Source organism: Bubalus kerabau, chromosome 4, assembly GCF_029407905.1.
Source record: "Bubalus kerabau isolate K-KA32 ecotype Philippines breed swamp buffalo chromosome 4, PCC_UOA_SB_1v2, whole genome shotgun sequence".
In the NCBI taxonomy this organism is placed as follows: Eukaryota; Metazoa; Chordata; class Mammalia; order Artiodactyla; family Bovidae; genus Bubalus; species Bubalus kerabau.
This window is the reverse complement of record NC_073627.1, coordinates 7,586,224-7,604,737: the sequence shown is the minus strand read 5'-3', so window position 1 is coordinate 7,604,737 and position 18,514 is coordinate 7,586,224. Positions and strand designations below refer to the sequence as shown.

At 47.0% G+C, this 18,514-nt stretch overlaps 1 protein-coding gene across 1 annotated transcript in view; it reads right to left on the bottom strand.

Annotated features, from left to right (window-relative positions):
- RAB37 (RAB37, member RAS oncogene family) overlaps positions 1-17,310 on the bottom strand; it is a 68,050-nt gene extending 50,740 nt beyond the window's left edge. The window contains exon 1 of the mRNA XM_055575069.1: positions 17,239-17,310. Coding sequence (XP_055431044.1) covers positions 17,239-17,310 — 72 coding nt within the window. The remainder of the gene's footprint in view (positions 1-17,238) is intronic.
- Positions 17,311-18,514: the final 1,204 nt, after the last annotated feature.

The following is an 18,514-nucleotide window of genomic DNA, read 5'->3' as shown; positions in this document are numbered from 1 at the left end:
TGATCTCTGGTTGGGGAATTAAGAACTCACATGCTGTATAGCATGGTCAAAAAAAAAAAAAAAAAAAAAAAAAATATATATATATATATATGTTAGACTGAAGTGATGCTGAAGACTACCTTTGTTGGATACTTTGAAAACAGAGTTCATAGCCACTGGATCTTGGAAGGACCAGGCAGCTAAAATCAGGTGATTTCATGCATCAGTGATTTTTTATTTTATTTTATTTTTTAAAGAAGGGCAAGACTTGTTAAGAAGCATACTATATTTTTAAAGTCTTTATTGACTTTGTTACGATATTGCTTCTCTTTTCTATGTTTTGTTCTTTGTTATGTCTTCTCTTTTCTTCTGTTTTCTATGTTTTTTGGCCATGGGCCATGTGGGATCTTAGCTTCCTGACCAGGGATGGAACCCCCACCCCCTGCCTTGGAAGGGGAAGAATTAAACACTGGGCCACCAGGGTGGTCCCTCACATATAAGAACTTTTTAGACCAGGAGGGACTGATATAGCGGTCAGGCTTTTATCTTACCCAGTAGGTGTATTCTTACCCAATGTAACTGGAATTGTTAACGGTCTGTTTACTGGAAAAGTTGGTTCTATCAAGGAATCACACAAAAGATATATTCTTTCTCTAAATGCTTTCTTTGGCTCAAAATATCTAAATGTGTCATCATTGGCTATTAACAGTATCAGGATGTAGATCTAAGCCTTTTCTTTGCTGATGAATCTCCTGAAAAAGGAAAAGGGATTAATCGCCTTTTCTGCACGAACTACACACGTTGTCTGGTCCTGGAGTTTCGAGTTCCAGTTTCCCTGACATGGAGCAAGACATTATGGATACTGATGAAGCAATCTGATTGCAAAATCCTTTTTCATTTGTATGCTTTCATTATGAATATTTTACAGTCTCCCTCATTTCTAATTTGCTGTTAAAAAATGATATGCTTTAACCCTAACCCTAACACTCAATTTATTTATTTATTTATAAAATTAAAAGAACTTTTTTGGTCGCACCACACAGCCTGAAGGGTTATTGAACCAACCACGCCACCTGCGGTGGAAGACTGGGTTGCCAGGGAAGTCTCCTCAATTTTGTAGAAATAACTTTTTTTGTTTACACTCCCTGCCATTGGTCAATATTGTTTCTGTTTATACTCTTAATTGGTTTGTTCATGGATGAATTCATCAAATTGCATAATTATAATTCCCAGGTATGACCGGCCTAAACAGGTTTGGGCTGGATGCAGCTGACTCTTGTTAAACACGTATCTTAATGGGTGATGCGTGAAGAGCAGAAGCAAGGGAGCCTTCAAGAGAATCTACCCATTGCCACAGGCACAAAGACAGTATTTTCACCAAGAGATTGAAAGGTGTTGGTTGCTGTAATAAGTTGGGTAAGAAAGGGATTGGTTTGGAACTTCCCTAGTGGTCCAGTGGTTTAGACTTTGCACTTCCACTGCAGGATTCAGTCCCTGGGAGGGGAACTAATATTCACATGCCTTAGGGCATGGCCAAAAAAAAAAAAAAAAGAATTAGTTAAGACAGTTTCTACTAAACCATCTGTTATGACCATAGTTTCATAAAAGAAAGGACATGTGAGTGCCCCAAATCAGAACAGTAGGCGGTGCTTCCCACGAGGACAATTGGTGACTTTGGGCCAACATGGATTTATGCTCTGTCTGTATATAATCTCCTATGAATTGACTAATGCTTTGTCAAGGGCTGGTGCTCACATATAGACTAAGAATTGTCAGCCACTGATTTTGTCCACGTTATTCTCTAGACATGGATTCTCTCCTTTAGGTTCAGCTAGTGTGGTCTGCGCAGGTGTGCTAAGTCGCTTCAGTGGTGTCTGACTCTTTGCATCCCCGTGGACTGTAGTCCCCAATGCTCCTCTGTCCATGGGGTTTTCCAGGCAAGAACACTCCAGGCAGTGGGTTGCCATGCCCTTCTCCAGGGGATCTTCCCGACCCAGGGATCAAACCTGCGTCTCTTATGTCTCCGGGGCTGGCAGGCGGGCTCTTTACCACTAGCGCCACCTGGGAAGCTCAGCATCCCCCTAAAACCTCCTAGTAACTTATTCATCTGAACGCTAAGGTTATCACTCATGAGTGTCCTGTGACCTTACATCAGTAGGGAAAAGGGCCGCTTCAGTCCCTCAGATTCCCCTGCCCAGCGTCAGCCCTTCCCTGAATAATCCACTGGGATCACAAACTCACACGGCCCCTTCCTGAGTGGGTGCAGTGCAGCACCAACAAAAGGTGACCGGCTCACTGGTTTTACTGAAGAACCTCTAAGGACAGGTTCGGAGTTAGGGAGGGGGTAAGACTGTTCCTGGGGCTTCTCTGATGGCTCAGACTGTAAAGAATCTGCCTGCAATGCGGGAGATCTGGGTCTGATCCCTGGGTCAGGAAGATCCCCTGGAGAAGGCAATGGCTAACCACTCCAGTATTCTTGCCTGGAGAATCCCATGGACAGCGGAGCCTGGCGGGCTATGGTCTATGGGTCACAAAGAGTTGGATACAACTGAAATGACTAACACTTTCACTTTCAAGATTGTTCCTAAGGATCAGAAATAGAGAAGAGACATTCTGAACTCTTGTGTGATAGAAAAGCCGCTCTTAGCAGAAAGGAGGGATGTCTTATCTTGTGTTCCAAAATAAAAACTCCACCCTGGGGACTTTCTGAAACCTCCCACATCCTCCCCATCACCCTTTCCATCTTCAGTCACAAACCCAGATACCCCCAGTCCCACTGTTTATTACCTTATTATTATCATTATCTTTGGCCATGACACAGAGCATGTGGGATCTTATGTCCCCAGCCAGAGATCACACCTGTGCCCCCTATGATAGGAGCTTGGAATCTTAACCACTGGACTGCCAGGGAAATCCTTACTTCCATAAATTATTCAAGTTTTATTGGGCAGGGGATGAGATGATTGGATGGCATCACCGACTCAGTGGACATGAATTTGAGCAAACTCCGGGAGATAGTGGAGGACAGAGAAGCATGGCGTGCTGCAGTCCATGGCATTGCAAAGTTGGACACAACTTAGTGACTGAACAACAAGTTTTAATGACATATTTGGTGCAGACTATATGTCTACATAAGACGTGTATTTGTTTTAAAGGATAGGGAAGCAAATACTCCCTATTCACCATCCTAGGGAAGAAATGGAGTGTTCCCACTGAAACCACCCAGCTCATTGTCTTTTGCTTCTTCCAAGGAAGACTGCTTGCCTGCGGTGGCTGTAAGCTTCTGTCACAGCCCCTGACCCACTCTCCTTGCCTTCATGTTAATTACCAAAGCCATCGGAGGAGCTGGTCTTCATTATGCAGCATTCTGTACTAAATTAACAAATCTACGCACAACCCTTCCTATCTTAATACGACTTTTCTCCCTCAATAAAGCTGCAAGCCAACACCTGACTGTGCCTTTATGCTCTTTATGGATCTGGTGATGCTGGGAGGGCAGCCTCATCGTTTCCTTCCAGCATCCCCATGCAGAATGCTGCCCTCTGTCAGAGACGGTGAGGGTTTCTGTGACAAGGAAGCAGCAGATCACAACCCCAGGTCTCACCCGTGGTGCCTGGTGCCAGCCCCCTGGTCACTGGAAGGAGTTGCAAAGTTCAGACAATGTACTCATTTCAAAATTTCGCATTGCCTTTGCAAGATTAGTAATAGGCCACGAAAGCAGAAGGACTGAACGCCGGAGGCCCTCGTCCTCCCACTGAAACACCCTGATGCCTGTCGCGTGGCAAACGAAAGTAGGGCCAGCGGAGAGATAACCCACCGAAAAATAACTGAGACGTGAGAACAGAAGTGAAAGTGGAGGCAAATGAAGGAGCTGCTCTCCTGGAGCCATCCTGGTGTCAGTAAATCTTGGTGTGCTTTCCTGTGGCTATTATCCTCCAGCTGGCTATTTAAATTGAAAAAAAAAACATTGTTGAAGTACAGTTGGCTTACAATGCTGTGTTAGTTTAAGGTGTGATTTAGTTTTATATATATATATATATATATATATATATTCTTTTTCAGGTTCTTTATCATTATAGATTATTCCGACACTTTGCGACTCCATGGACTGTAGCCCCCCAGGCTCCTTCTTTGTCCATGGAATTGTCCAGGCAAGAATAGTGCAGTGGGTTGCCATTTCCTTCTCCAGGGGATCTTCCTGACCCAGGGATTGAACCTGGGTCTCCTGCATTGCAGGCAGATTCTTTACAGTGTGAGCCACCAGGGAAGCCCTTATGGATTATTACAAGATATTGAATATAGTGCCCTGTGCTATATGGTAGGACTTGTTTATCTTTTGCAGTTGTGTTTTTATGGAGGCAAATCCCCAGGGGATAACGTTGCTCCTGGGCCCCAGTGAACAGGGACTCATTGCACCAGGCCTACTTTTCAATGGTGTCCGGGTAGCCCTGAGGTTGGGGTTCTGTCTTTTTCTTTCTTTTTGTGGCTGTACCACGTGGCATGTGGGATCTTAACTCCCCAAGCAGAGATCACCCCATGTGGTGGGAGCACAGAGTCTTACTTAACCACTGGACCACCAGGGAAGCCCCAGGGTTCTGTCTGTTTCTTACTTCTTTGCTGGGTGGCCTTGCACAATCACAGAATGTCTCCTGGGGTCTGTTCATCCCTCTGCCAGATGGTTTTTAACCAAAGGGCCACAGGCCCTCTAGCCTGTGATCTCAGAGCGACCGAAGTGACCTTCTGGTTCCCAGTGCGTGATAGCTTGGGCCTCGCTGACGTCTGTCCCGCCAACCCCAGCTCTCTCTGAGAGGTCCCCCAGGAGCTGCTGCAAGGCCACGTGGAAGGCTCCTTCAAGGCTTTTTATTTCTTTAAAAAGCTGGCCCTGGGGAGGAACACAGCTCACTTCCCGGCCACTTTGCCCAGAGCGTAAGGTCACCTTTCTCTAGCTCCTCACAGCTCATCTGAAGCCAGGCATGGGGTGAGGCCAAAAGAAAGGAGGGCACATCCAGAGAACAGCTCAGGACTACTGCAGAGACCTAGGCTCGGACCCTGCAGACGGCCCTAGCTGACAGCAGCAATGGTTACGGATTTTGTGGGTCTCAGCACAAAATAACAATATGGGGCTCCTTGTACAAAAATCGAGTCTCGAGATGGGGACAGTATTAAACCAATACTAAACCAGCAGAGTCTTGAGCCCATCATAGGGCCCTTCCAGGTGTGGGGCTGGTGTGATGGCCCAGGTGGCATGCCCGTGAAGCTGGCCTCATTTGGCTCACTTTTCACCTACTTTTGTGAATCCATGGGCTGTTCACAGCTTACCCCGCCGCACCTCCTCCCCGCTGAAAAATCCAGGCTTCTTCACACCACCTGACTCTGACCCCAAAACGAGAAGGGAGAGCTTCCCTCCATTCCAGCCTGAGCGTCACCTCCTGCATCCTCATCCCCAGCCTCCCCCCGCCCCCCGCACCCCTCTATCAGCCTCCTTCCTGGGAGGTTGGAAGTTGGGTCATCCTCCTCCATTGGAAAACCTACTCCCACCCCCAGGGTGAGGTCTGGCTCCACAGCCCCAATAAACCAGTCCCTTTAGAGGGTGACGTCAGTTCATTTCCTGAGTCTGGTCATTAAGAAACTGAGTGGACTATTTAGTCTTCAGCAACAGCAAGAATGAGGCACAACTAGCCCAGTTAGGTGGGAGAGGGACAAGTTCAGCTCATTTCTTTTTCAGTCCCTTCTCGCTAAAACACTCAAAAGCTCCTGTGGTCCAGCTGGGATTACCATAGGGGCATCTGTCGTTGCATGACGAGCCCACAGCTAACGTCACCCCCATTCTCCCGGGAAAATGCTCTCTTCCACCCTCCATCCCTAGGGCTTGGGTGGGACTGACTCCACCTCATGGGTGACATCGACCCATCTCAGCCCAATGAGCATTAGCTCTAGGACTTTTCACTTATTTATTTTTGCCTGCACTGTCTTCATTGTTTTTGCGTGGGCTTTCTCTAGTTGCAGCCAGCAGGGGCTGCGCTTCATTGCGGTGCCCGGGCTTCTCATTGTAACAAGTGGCTTCTCTTGTTGCCGAGCACAGGCTCCAGGCTCCCGCGCTGGCTCAGGAGTTGCTCGCAGGGTTCCGTAGTTGTGGCTTGTGGACTCTGGAGTGAGTGCTCCATAGTTTGGCTCCAGGCTTAGTTGCTCTGCAGCATCTGAACTTCTGGACCAGGGGTTGGACCCACGTGCCCCACATTGGCAGGTGGATTCCTAACCACTGAGCCACCAGGGAAGTCCAGGGCCTTGGCACTTTTGAGTTTGGATGTTTTTTTGACTTGGATATTTAGAGATGCTGACAGAGGGGTACCAGCTTTGCTTCTCTGAATCTGACTCTGCCGTGCTTGGGCCATGCATCTTTGCTCTGGGCACATCTCAGAAGAAACCCCCTCCTTTCTTGGATATTGGACTTGAAGAGATTCCTGTCTTGGGTGCCTGGAGCCATTCTGAGCTTCACAGGTGGGCTCGTTCCTGGAGCTGTGGATATTACAGCCTCTCGGATCAGTCACTGAATCAGGACCCCAAACTTGGCACCCCGAGATTGCCACAAGCATTTGACCTAGTCCTCTGAGTTTCCCATCATGTGAGACGAGAGGTCCCCAACTTCAGGACGTCTTCATGGGCACCAATATCCGTGTGTCCATGTTGGGCTGAAGTCAGATATGGCCTGAGTCTTCTGAGCCAGCCCGCTGAGCCACCCAGCCTGCCTGACTCAGCTCCTTGGGGTGGGGAATGGGTCTTGTTCCTGGGCTCTCAGGCACAAGTGGTGCCCACCAAATGTTCGCTGAATCGATTCTCAAGATTTTTAATCAAGCATATCCAGTTTCAAGGGGGGCATGTGGAATGGGACAGTGGTGGGGTATAAGGAAATGACCCCAATCCCCTTTTGTCTCTTTCTTGGTCTCGCCCTTAAAACCCAGATCCCTAAGGCCCTGACATGAGCCCTGAGCAGGACGGAGGCAGAGTGGTGGGTCCCCACCTGTGAGTGTCATGGGGATGATGAAGACTCCTGAAGAGGAAGCATCCCGCAACCCTGCCCTGGCCACCTTCTTCTCTCCCCACAACCAGCTCAAGTGCAGGGCATGCTCCAGCTCAGAGGCACGTGGTCCCTAAGGGGGTGCAGGAAACTGGGTATCTGGGGAGAATAGAGTGCCTGCCTGCCTAGGTAACAGTTAAACACAGCCGAGGGAGGGAGAGATCAGAAAGGAGAGGACCCGAGGGTAGAAAGGGCTGAGGGAGCTGTAGATTGAGGCCATCCTTTCAGCCAGCAAACCGCATCATCCTGACGTCGTTCAGCATCTGAGTTCTCCAAGTCTCCCTCTCTTTTATCTTCCCTGAATTTCATGCTTAGCAAACCATCCCCTAATTATAATATGGCTTGACATCCAGGACAATACATCAGTTTCATGAGTTTGATTAACACAAGCCTGCCTGGAGAGATGGATCCATTGGGTTTTTTTGTTTGTTTGTGTGTGTGCATGTTTTGGCTTTTATTTTTAATGCTTTTTTTTTTTTTTTTTTTTTTGAGATGGATCCACTCTTGACTGAGTGAACAAAACTGGGTCTCTGATTCTACAGAGCTGGGGCCATACATGGGACCCTGTCAGCACCCGAAAGTGATGACAATCTGTGATCCCCTTGGTGAAGTCCTTTGCCCTCTGCTGACTCCATCCATTTGCATTTCCAGCTTGCTGGGGTTTGAATCTAGGCTTTGCTACTAATTAGCTGTGTGACCTTAGGCAAGTTCCTTAATGTCTCTGTGCTTCAGTTTACTCATCTGTAAAATGAGATTAAAATAGGTTTGTTTAGGATTGAAGGCTGTTAAGAGCTTAGCACAGTGCCTGGTTCATCTGTGCTTTGTAAGGCTCTGCTGTGCCTATTTGAATTTCCATAATGCCTACCTGCTGTGACCTTGAACAAGTAACTTTTTTTTTTTCATCTGGCTTTTGTTTCCTTATTTATCGTATGGAACTAATAATACAATCTATGGGGAAAAGCATGGGGCAAAAGTAAAGTGTCATAGAATGTATTATAAGTTTTTTTTTTAACTATCATGCTCCACAAATGAACTGGGGTTTATGTTTATCATTTATAATGAACAATTATTAGTCTCATGGGGTCCCTCTGGACTATACGCTGTCAGCTACAGACTGGCCCTTGCCATGTCTGCTTGCCGTCTACCTCTACAAAGATTAAATCAAGAGCTGCTGCAGCTGCTGACCTTTAACACCCCCTGAAAGAGTTCAGGGTGGAGAGCAGGAATGAGGCACTCTGTGCTCTGCGAAAACTGGCTGGACAGGTCTTCAGATATTATCAGAAGCTGATTTTATGAGCCCAATTCTTGTATGTCCTCATATCTAGAAAAGCACTAAAATCCTTCATCGTGATGACTGTGAAAGCGTCATGAGACTAGTAGAAACCTTTTGGAAAAATATGTGCTTGATTTCATGTGTTCCCCCTTTGCCAACAAAGGCCCATATTGTCAAAGCTACTGTTTTTCCAGTAGTCATGTATGGATGTGAGAGTTGGACCATAAAGAAGGCTGAGCACCGAAGAATTGATGCTTTCGAAATGTGGTGTCAGAGAAGACAGCAAGGAGATCAAACCAGTCAATCCTAAAGGAAATCAATCCTGAATATTCTTTGCAAGGACTGATGCTGAAGCCGAAGCTGCTTTGGTCACCTGATTCGAAGAGTCGACTCATTGGAAAAGACCCTGATGCTGGGAAATATTGAGGGCACGCGGAGAAGGGGCGATAGAGGATAAGATGTTTGGGTGGCATCACCAACTTAATGGGCATGAGTTTGAAGACAGTGAAGGACTGGGAAGCCTGGCATGCTGCAGTCCATGGGATTGCAAAGAGTCAGACATGACTGAACGACTGAACAGTCACTTCCCCAAAAATCACATATACACTGACCTTTCCTCCCCTGCCTCTTTGGAGCAGTTTCTCAGAGCTATCTGAGGTGCTGTCTCCTGGGTGGAGTCCTCATTTTGTCCCCAATAAACTTAACTCGTAACAGTCATGTTGTGCTTTTTAAGTTGACAGTGCAGATGATTTTAATACTTAGTTCCTAGCCTAGTGAAACCTGAGAAGGGGACCAGAGAGGAGGGAAGAACGTGGGTAAAGAGGAGCTTTGGCACCGCTCCCCACAGAGGAAGGGGGTACCTCAGGGGCTGCAGGAGGCTCTGAGTCTGTACCAGCAGCTTCACTCCCTCCCAGAGGTTAAGAGGCTTCTCTGTGTGAAGCTGGGAGAGGCTGGAAGAAGTTGGTGCCAGTTCCTGACTGTCCCCTGAGGGTGTTGCTCTGATACAGGGCAGAGCTGCTTTTTAAAAAGCAGAGTTGCTGTTAGTGATGCAGTTGCAAATTCAAATGGCAGAGGGCGGAGGAGGGGAAAGGTTTGCTTTGCCTTTGAGAGGCAATAAAAGATAAGAAACAAAAAATAAGAACGCCTAGTCACTGGTCCTGCCCATGCCTTGTGAGTGTGTGTGTGTGTGTAGGGGGTGGGTGTTTCTGCTGTTGGTAACTGGGGGTAGGTAGACGGCTAGAAAGCCAAAGGAAACATGAACGTAAGCAGAACTTGGTTCAAGACACAGAAAAGCATATCTACGGGGCTTACATAAGCACCAGTTATTAAAAAGATACCTTTATGTTAATGGGTAAAAATTGTCTGCTAAAAGCAGAAATGCAAATAAGAAGGGAGGGAGTAGATTTTGGCATCAAGGTCAGGGAAACAAGGATCATTTGCTTGGGGAATTCTGAGCTCTGCTTGTTTCAACAGTTACATTATTTTCATGGCATCACTTAGGGGCTTCCCAGGTGGCTCAGTGGGTAAAGAATCCGCCTGCAATGCAGGAGATGCAGGGGACACAGTTTTGATTCCAGGGTCAGGAAGATCCCCTGGAGGAGGTCATGGCAACCCACTCCAGAATTCTTGCCCAGAGAATCCCATGGACAGAAGAGTCTTGCAGGTTACAGTCCATAGGGTTGCAAAGAGTCAGATACAACTGAAGGGACTGAGCAAGCACCACTCAGGACCTCGATAACTTCATGAGTGGCACAAGGTCTGGAAGGCCTTGACGGGTGCAGTCAGGGGTTAAGGTGCCCAGATCTGTTGTTTGCTGCTGTCTTGGAGCTCTCTTAGCTGTCCCCCAGAAAGCTTCCTCTCCTGGCAGATGGGAGGGTGGTCCAGGGCTGTTCCAGTTGGGGAGGTGCACTACCTGAGCTCTCTGCCAGGTAGCAAAGAAGCTGTGATCTCCATCCTGCTTGCAACCTCCAGGGATTGTTCCTCTTGTCTGGGAGGAGGCTGGAAACAAGGAGCATTCTGGGAGACGCTTAGAGCCACTTCACGTGTCTAGTTCCACAATCCCCTACCCTGCTGCTCACCTCTGGCTGTTTACTTCCAGCAAAGCTGGATTTCCTGCCCTGAAGATGAAGGGCAGTCCTTTCCCAGAGCAGCTCACGAGACGGTCACTAGCACAGCAACACTAGTGAGTTCCAGATGTTTCCTCACAAACAGTCCCAGGAACTCTAAATTAGAGGCAAGAAGTGTTTGGAGTGGGAAGCCTGAGACTTTGGAAAATGACTTGGAGAGGTTGGGCAGAGTCATGATCATTTCCTGCTAAGCTTATCCAGGAGAACCAGCCAGCATCCCTCCCCAAGCCAGCTGGCTGGGCTGGGATCTGGGCGGGACTGACAGATTAGCCCAAGGAGTCCCAGATGGTCAGAGATTGTTAATGATGTAACATACACATCATTTGTTTATTGGAAGGTCTCCAGAGTGAGCAAGAGAGGAAAACAAGCAAATGGAAATATTCTACAAGGAGTGGAACAGCTAATCTTTCTAGGCTTTCTTGTTTGTTTCTGAGCTGAGACTGGAGATCAGGCAAGAGTTGGACCTAGTCTTCTCATGCTTTTGTTTTTTTATATATTTTTTTCTTTTGTATTTTCCTTTTCCATCTCTTCCTCCCTTCTCTTCCTTCTCCTTTCCCCTCTCTTTTCTTAAAACCACTTTATTGAGATGATGAACTTTAAAAGTGAAATCTCTTCACCTACAGGGCATGGATTTTTCTGTGAAATCAGATTCTTTGACCACCAATTTGTGTTTCATTAACTTTGTTTGATGGGGAAAAAATGTCCCCGAGGGATAAGGAATGGTTAGAAGGAGACAGATTAGCTGGCATGGTTTTTTGCTGATTGATTTGTCTTCCTCTGATAAAATTTTCTGATAGGGAAGAAAAATACCACTGAACCCAGATTGCTGTCTAGGGTGAATGGGTGGTGGCCTGTGGGAGGGAGGCTGGCTGGTGTATAGCGCTCCGCCTTTCTTAGATATTAATTCTCAAGCAGAGGCCATGAGCGAGAAGCCACAAATTGAGATTAGAAATGACCATTTCTTTCTGAGTTACCTCCCTGTTCTCTTCCCAGACCTTTACTGGGGCACCTCTGAGACTCTACTGAGTATTATAGCAATCTGTGTGCACGTTTCACAGGCCAGGGGCTCACTGAAGGTGGGGACTAGTTTTGGCGCGTGTGTGCTTGTGTGTGTGTGTCTGTGTGTGTGCATCCTTTATCATGTGCATCATAGTTTCTTACCCTTTGGAAACAATCCATAAATGTTTGCTGAATGACTAGATGAGGCACGTGGACTGCTGAGGGAGATAAACGTACAAGAGGGATGTGAAAGTTCAGCCCGAGAGAGGAGGAGAGGTGACCTGCTTCCATGTCCCACTCATGAGGGAGAGGTGTCGGGGGCAGAGTTAGAAGGAATGGGAACCCTGTAGGACAGGGACCGATTGATTTTATTTCCCTAGTAATTCCATTTTTCCCCGATGAGGACCAGCCCTGCATGAATGGATGGACAGTTCATGTCTTTATGCCCCGCTTCCCCCTCCCCGGTTGCTGGTTTTGCTGAGGTGCTATGGAGGAGACTGACTTCAGCGTATTAAATATTTGCTCCTCTTGAAACAAAACTGGCTTGTGGGTGTTCATCGTAGCACTGGGGATGGCGAGTTGGGAAGCGAGCTCTTGAACTGAAGTCTCTTTGTCCTGATGCACCAGCATCTGGGGCAAAAGCTGCCCCCCACTCTTTCCCCAGAGTTCACAGTCAGGCCCTGGCACAGCAAGAACCCAGAGCGGAGGGTTTCTGAGCCCCTAACTCACATTGCTGCCTTTGGTGGCTCCTGAGACTGTATTGGTAGCAAGAGAGGGCTAAGAGTTCTCTGATGGAAAGGGCAGCAGGGTTGTTTACATGTTTTAAATTATCTAGCTGCATCAAATATTCAGATTTGTGAGAACAACAGCAACTCTATTTAAAATCTCCAAGCATGTGATGGATGAACTCTGCTTCCAGGCAGTTCCCAGCTTCCAGCCCAGACTCAAGGAATATTCTGAGAGTTTCTCAGGCTCATTTGGTTCAGCCTTCACCCCTTGGGATGAGTTGTGTGCGGGGGCCATCCAAGGCTGATGATCCATGGCGAATGTGTTTCAGATAAGTGAATTTTAATGAGAGGTCTCATTGCATCCGTTAGGGAAATTCAAATGGAGGACTTCAGGCTTCAGAAGCAGGGGAGCAGGCCTCTGACCCACCTGGACACACTACCTAGATTCCTGGCCCGCCTGAGGGCACAGCAAGTCAGGTGACACTTTAGATAAGAAAGGGAGTGAGTCTTGGAATCTCTTAAGTCCCTGAGGACCTGGCCAGAACTGCCCCCCTTCTTCCCCCATCTAAGAAGTCTTATGACTCACCAGGTGAAATAAACAGCATTGTAAAAGTTAAAGTTAAACCAGAGATGCATTTTTGCATACAAACTGATGATGATATCAGTCTGGGATCTGGGATTATAAACAAGAGCCCCCCAAACTGCAATTTGATGTCTTACCCATGGGCTGGACGCACCACGTGGGTGCTGTGCTGTGCTAAGTTGCTTCAGTCGTGTCCAGCTCTTTGTGACCCTATGGACTGTAGCCTGCCAGGCTCCTCTGTCCACGGGGTTCTCCAGGCAAGAATACTGGAGTGGGTTGCCATGCCCTCCTCCAGGGGATCTTCCCGACCCAGGGATGGAACCTGCATCTCTTATGTCTCCCTCATTGGCAGGCAGGATCTTCCACTAGCACCACCTGGGAAGACCCTTTCCCAATCGGGATTCCAGGTTGCTGTCAGTGAGGGACTTGCCAGCGCTGTTCACGTCTGGTTGAAGCCTGTGGGCCTGATTTGGTGATGAATAGACTGTTACCTTTGTCTGTTGTTTCTATTTCTTTTCTTTTAATGACAGCATATTGAAATTAAGTCAAATAACCCTCTATTAAATATTGGAATTGTTTATGTGTGTGTAACAAGCAGTTTCTTTTGTTAACAAATCCTTCAAACCTAAAGTGAAAGTAAAACTTTTGGTGAAACAGCGCCCCATACCTCACATCCCAGAGAAAAGAGATGTTCACCTTAGGAAATCAGGGTTGCGATATTCACACAGAAGTCAGGAGGTCTGTATAGGTGGCTGTGGGAGCTCAGTCCCTTGGGATCGTGTTTGTGAAATGTGTGTGTGTGTGTTTCTGTGTATGAAGCTGCTGCTTTTCTCATGAAGCTTCATCATGTTAGGTGAGACCCAACGTGACACCTACTGAAGTTGTCCTGAACCTCAAGATGGGTGTCCTAATAACAACCATTTATTGAATGTTTCTTATACACCTGATAAATAAATAAAGATATTACATTATGTTACCTAACATTTTCACTCAAAAGAAAAAAAAAAACCCTCAGCAAGCCAGGTATTATTATCCCTGTTTTATAGATAAGAAAAATAAGGCTCACAGATGTCTTTCAGAATCAAATCAAGGTCTGGTCTGATTCCAAGTCTGGGTTTTCTTTCCACCAAATAGCAGTATCTTTTCTCTGGCAGGTTTCTAGGACTATCCTACATAAAATTTAGCAGCTCTGTCAAAACATTAAATAATACTGCACCCTCTGAAAAGGTGACCTCTGGGGAGGAGGACAGGGGCAGTGTGTGGGAAAAATGTTGGGGGTGGTTTCTGGGAAGCTGGTAAAGTTCTTTTTTTTTTTTTTTAATTTGTTTTTGGCTGCATCGCGTGACATGTGAAATCTTAGCTCCCTGCCCAGGGATTGAACGTGTGCCCCTGCAATGGAAGTGCAGACCCCTTTTTCTTAAATCTTATTTATTTATTTTTGACTGTGCCAGGTCTTTGCTGCTGTGCAGGCTTTTCTCCTGTTGCCACGAGTGGGGGCTACTCTCTAGTTGCGGTGTTTGGGCTTCTCACACGGTGGCTTCTCCTGCTGGAGCACAGGCTCTATGGTGCATGGGCTACACTCGCTGTGGCGTGTGGGCTCGGGAGCTGTGCCTGGAGGGCTCTAGAGCACAGGCTTCGTGGTTGCGGTGCACAGGCTTAGTTACTCCAAGGCATGTGGGATTTTCCTGGATCAGGGATCGAACCCTTGTCTCCTGCCCTGGCAGGCAGATTCCCTACTCCTGAGCCACCAGGGAAACCAGGAAGTGCAGATTCTTAACCACTGGATCTCCAAGGAAGTCCCAGTAATGTTCTATCTTCATTTTGGTAGTGGTTGCACAGAAGTGCTCACTTTGTGCTAACCCATCAGGGTACAGACATATGATTTGAGCTTTTCTTGTATGTGTTATTCTTCAACAAAATGTTTATTTAAAAAGAATCCTCCATAGCAATTAATGTTGGAAGGGAGACCTCCCTCCTGTGGTCAATTTGTTATAATGAACCAACAGGAATTCCTTGGACTCTGTTACATAGTCAAGTTTAAAATAATACAAGTATGTTGATACCCTGTCCCTTTACAAAAAGGTTTCTAAGTGGATCACAATAAAAAGTCATGTACAATAATGAAATGATACTAGGAGGAGGTGACCAGTATTATAGGAAAAGGAAAATTGCTACCTACATATGTTACCCTTTTGGTATCACAGAAGGTCAGCTTCTACCCTCAAGATGCTCACAACCAAGTTGGAGATACTGAGCATTTACCAGTGGTAAGTAGACACCTCTCTTCAAATGTATTGGAACTTGTAGGAATAGGCTCCCTTCCAGTTTGGTAATCAATAAACCCAAAGGAAGTGAACGTTCTCATGGGCTATAGCCTAGATTTCCTGTGTGGGTAACTGAGGTGGGAAAGACCATACGTGATCAACAATTTGGAAACTTGGATCACCAAGTCTTAAAGCTTTTTAAATGGATATTTATATCTTTATAGGATGGTTTAAACTTGGAGAGACCCACATATCTAGTCACTAGGATGCTTTTGTAATTGATTTGTAATTTCGTTCCCTTTTGTTTGCTTGCATTTTTGACTGAGGCTAGATTCACCACCTCTAAGAACACAGACCTTATTCTAGTTTATTTCAAACAGTGGTGGTTTTTAAACTTCCTGACTTGGGAAGTTAAGCATTTTTCTTTTTCTCTATACCCTAGAGGTTCAGGGGCCTAAAGGGAGAAGTCACTGGACTCATCAAATCTATAGGCCCTCTTCTCTTCGTAGTTGGCTTTCTACAATTTGTGTCAGAAATAGCCAGTGTGGCCCCCGGCAGTTTCTGAAAGATTAATGTGCATGTTTATTTTCTAGAGATCATGTTAAAATACATATTCAGATTCAGCAGGTCTGGGGTGGAGCCTGAGATGTCACATGTCTAACAAGCTCTAAGGTAAAGTCAATGCTGCAGGTCCATGAACTACACTTATAGAGAGAAAAGAATATTAGACTTTGAATCACAATTCCTGGCTTTTAGCACTTTTTCATTCACTACCTTGTTTTCTTGGACAAGTCACTTTACTGCTCCAGGTTTGAGTTTCCTCAAATATCAACTGTAGGCGTGCATGGATGCTAGTAGGCTACGGTCGTGTTTAACTCTGTGTGACCCTAAGGACTGTAGCCCACCAGGCTCCTGTCCATGGGATTCTCCAGGCAAGAATACTGGAGTGGGTTGCCATGCCCTCCTCCAGGGGATCTTCCTGACCCAGGGATCAAACCCGCATCTCTTATGTTTCCTGCATTGGCGGGTGGGTTCTTTACCACGAACACCACCTGGGAAGGCCAACAAATGTATAGTATGGGACAAAAGTGGATGAGATTACTTCAAAGCTTACATTCATGGAATATTCAGAGTGATACCTTGAGTAAAAAAAATCTCCATGTATAGGACTATGTACTGCCTTTCAGGGACTAATAGATAAACTGGTGTCAACAAAGCAGGAAATAAAAGGGCTGAATGAAGAAGGCAGAGAAACAGATGAGAAGCAATGGTGACTTCTTATGGCAAAATATACGTTCTGCTTATGTACAGTGATTTAAACAAATATTTATTTATTTGGCTATGTCGGGTCTTAGTTGTGGATGCAGGAAACTTTAGTTACAGCTTGTGGGATCTAGTTCCCTGACCAGGGATTGAACCCAGGCCCCCTGCATTGGAAGTGTAGAGTGTTAGCCACTGGACCACCAGGGAAGTCCTGACTGATGGGTTTGAATTGAAAAGTGTTGCCTAGAGACAGGCTGCTACTTTTCCCCAACAATCCACTTCAAGAGGATGTTATTGATAATTTACATTACTGATAATTTAGTTATGTTACTGATAACTTAGTTATATAAAAATCTTGAATAAGAGAAGCAAGGGGTGAGTGTGAGCTATGAAATAAGCAGTTTCAGGAAGCCATGAGTGAGTCCTGGCTGGAGGGCAGGTTTCCGGAGGTGCAAGGGAGTCTGGTTTGAAAAAAACAGTTTATTTTTGCTGCAGACCACTTCCATGTTTAATTTCAGCCAAGTTGGCCAGGAATTCGGGTATTTGACTGCAACTACCAGACTTAATGGAACTGGAGTTTGGGAGGCAAGGGTGGAAGAACAGATGTATCCTTCCACAAGGGTTATGGAACGCAAAAGTTCTTGAGGGTCACAGGGTTGAGAGTCAGGAGATATGATGTGAGAAAGGGACCCAAGTGATTTAAATGAATGAATGAAGCCCCTGACGATCTGAACCTCTGGCGGCGGCCCCTCCCCCGTGTACACGCATCTGTTTTAAGTAACAAACAGCATCAAGCAGAAAGGATTCCCCAGGCTCACAGAAACGGTCTAGTTTCTCTTTAAGTTCCAAAGCCAAGTGAAGGGAAGAGGGAACTGATGACGGCGCCCTCGCCCAGGATTGAGATGGGAGCCGTGGTGGGGGGTGGGGGTGACCCGAGGAGATCCTTACCTTATGCAGGACGTGCTCATGGAAGTCAGGGCCGGCTCCCCCTTGGTAGGAGTCGAGTCTCTGCAGGTCCATGCCCGGCTTGGAGCCCGCTGTTCCCCGCTCTCCCAGCGCTCTGCGTCAGCTCCGTCCGGTCTCCTAGGGGTGCAGCAGGCTCGGGTCTAAGCCCCGCGGGCCGGCCGCATCCGGTTCAGCACTGGACAGCTCCCGCAGCTGCTGCGGCACGGTACCCTGAGAGCAGGCGGCCTCTCCCTTCCGCGACCGCAGCGTTTCAGCACCAGGAACAGCGATACCGTCCCTGCGCGCCCAGGGCCAGAGTTCTGAGATCCCGTCCCCTGTCTCGTGACTCCAGGCTGTTGGGAGGGATGCAAGATTTCAGACTAGCCGGCAGTCCGTGCGAATCTCATTCAGCTACCGGATCCCCGGGTCTCAGCGTCCCGACTGCGTTCTCAGGGCATTGTGGTCCCGGGAGCTCACCGTTCCTGATTTTTAGTGACCGAGCATCCCCGTCACACCACGCAGCTCAGCTCTCCTCCTGTGGTTGCAGAGGCGAAGCCCAGCGGCGCTGGAGCCACTTCTCTTTGATCTCTAGACAGTTCCCTACAGAATGTATGAGGTCGACAGATGAGGGCCCAGAGGGGTCCCTGAAGTTTCTGAAATAATTTGCACAATTCTACCTGCATTTCCCTACAGAGAGGGTCCAGAGCTTAAATTACACTCTCTAGGATGCATATGTCCCCCTCCCCCAAACTTAAGAACACTTGACTTGGGAAAGGCAGAAGGGTTTTTTGGTTCGGGCTCCAGAATTCGAATCATAACTCTGAAAATGATGGGCTTCCCTGGTGGCTCAGCTGGTAAAGAACCCGTCTGCAATGGGGGAGACCTGGGTTCGATCCCTGGGTTGGGAAGATCCCCTGGAGAAGGGAAAGGCTCCCCACTCCAGTATTCATTCAGGCCTGGAGAATTCCATGGACTGTATAGTCCATGGGGTCCAAAAGAGTTAGACATGACTGACCGACTTAAGAACAATTGGCTTGGGTAAGGCAGAAGGGTTGCTTGGTTTAAGGGTACGGGCTCCAGAGTTCAAATCATAACTCCAAAAATGATAAGCTATATAACCTCGGCAAGTTACTTAACTTCCTCTAAGCATCCATGAAGTGGAAATAATAATTGTACCTACGTCATGGTGTTGTTCTGAGGTTTTAATAAATTTATTCACATAAAGAGCCTAGAACGGTGCCTGACTTGTATTAGGAACTCAAAAAATGTTAGCTATTGT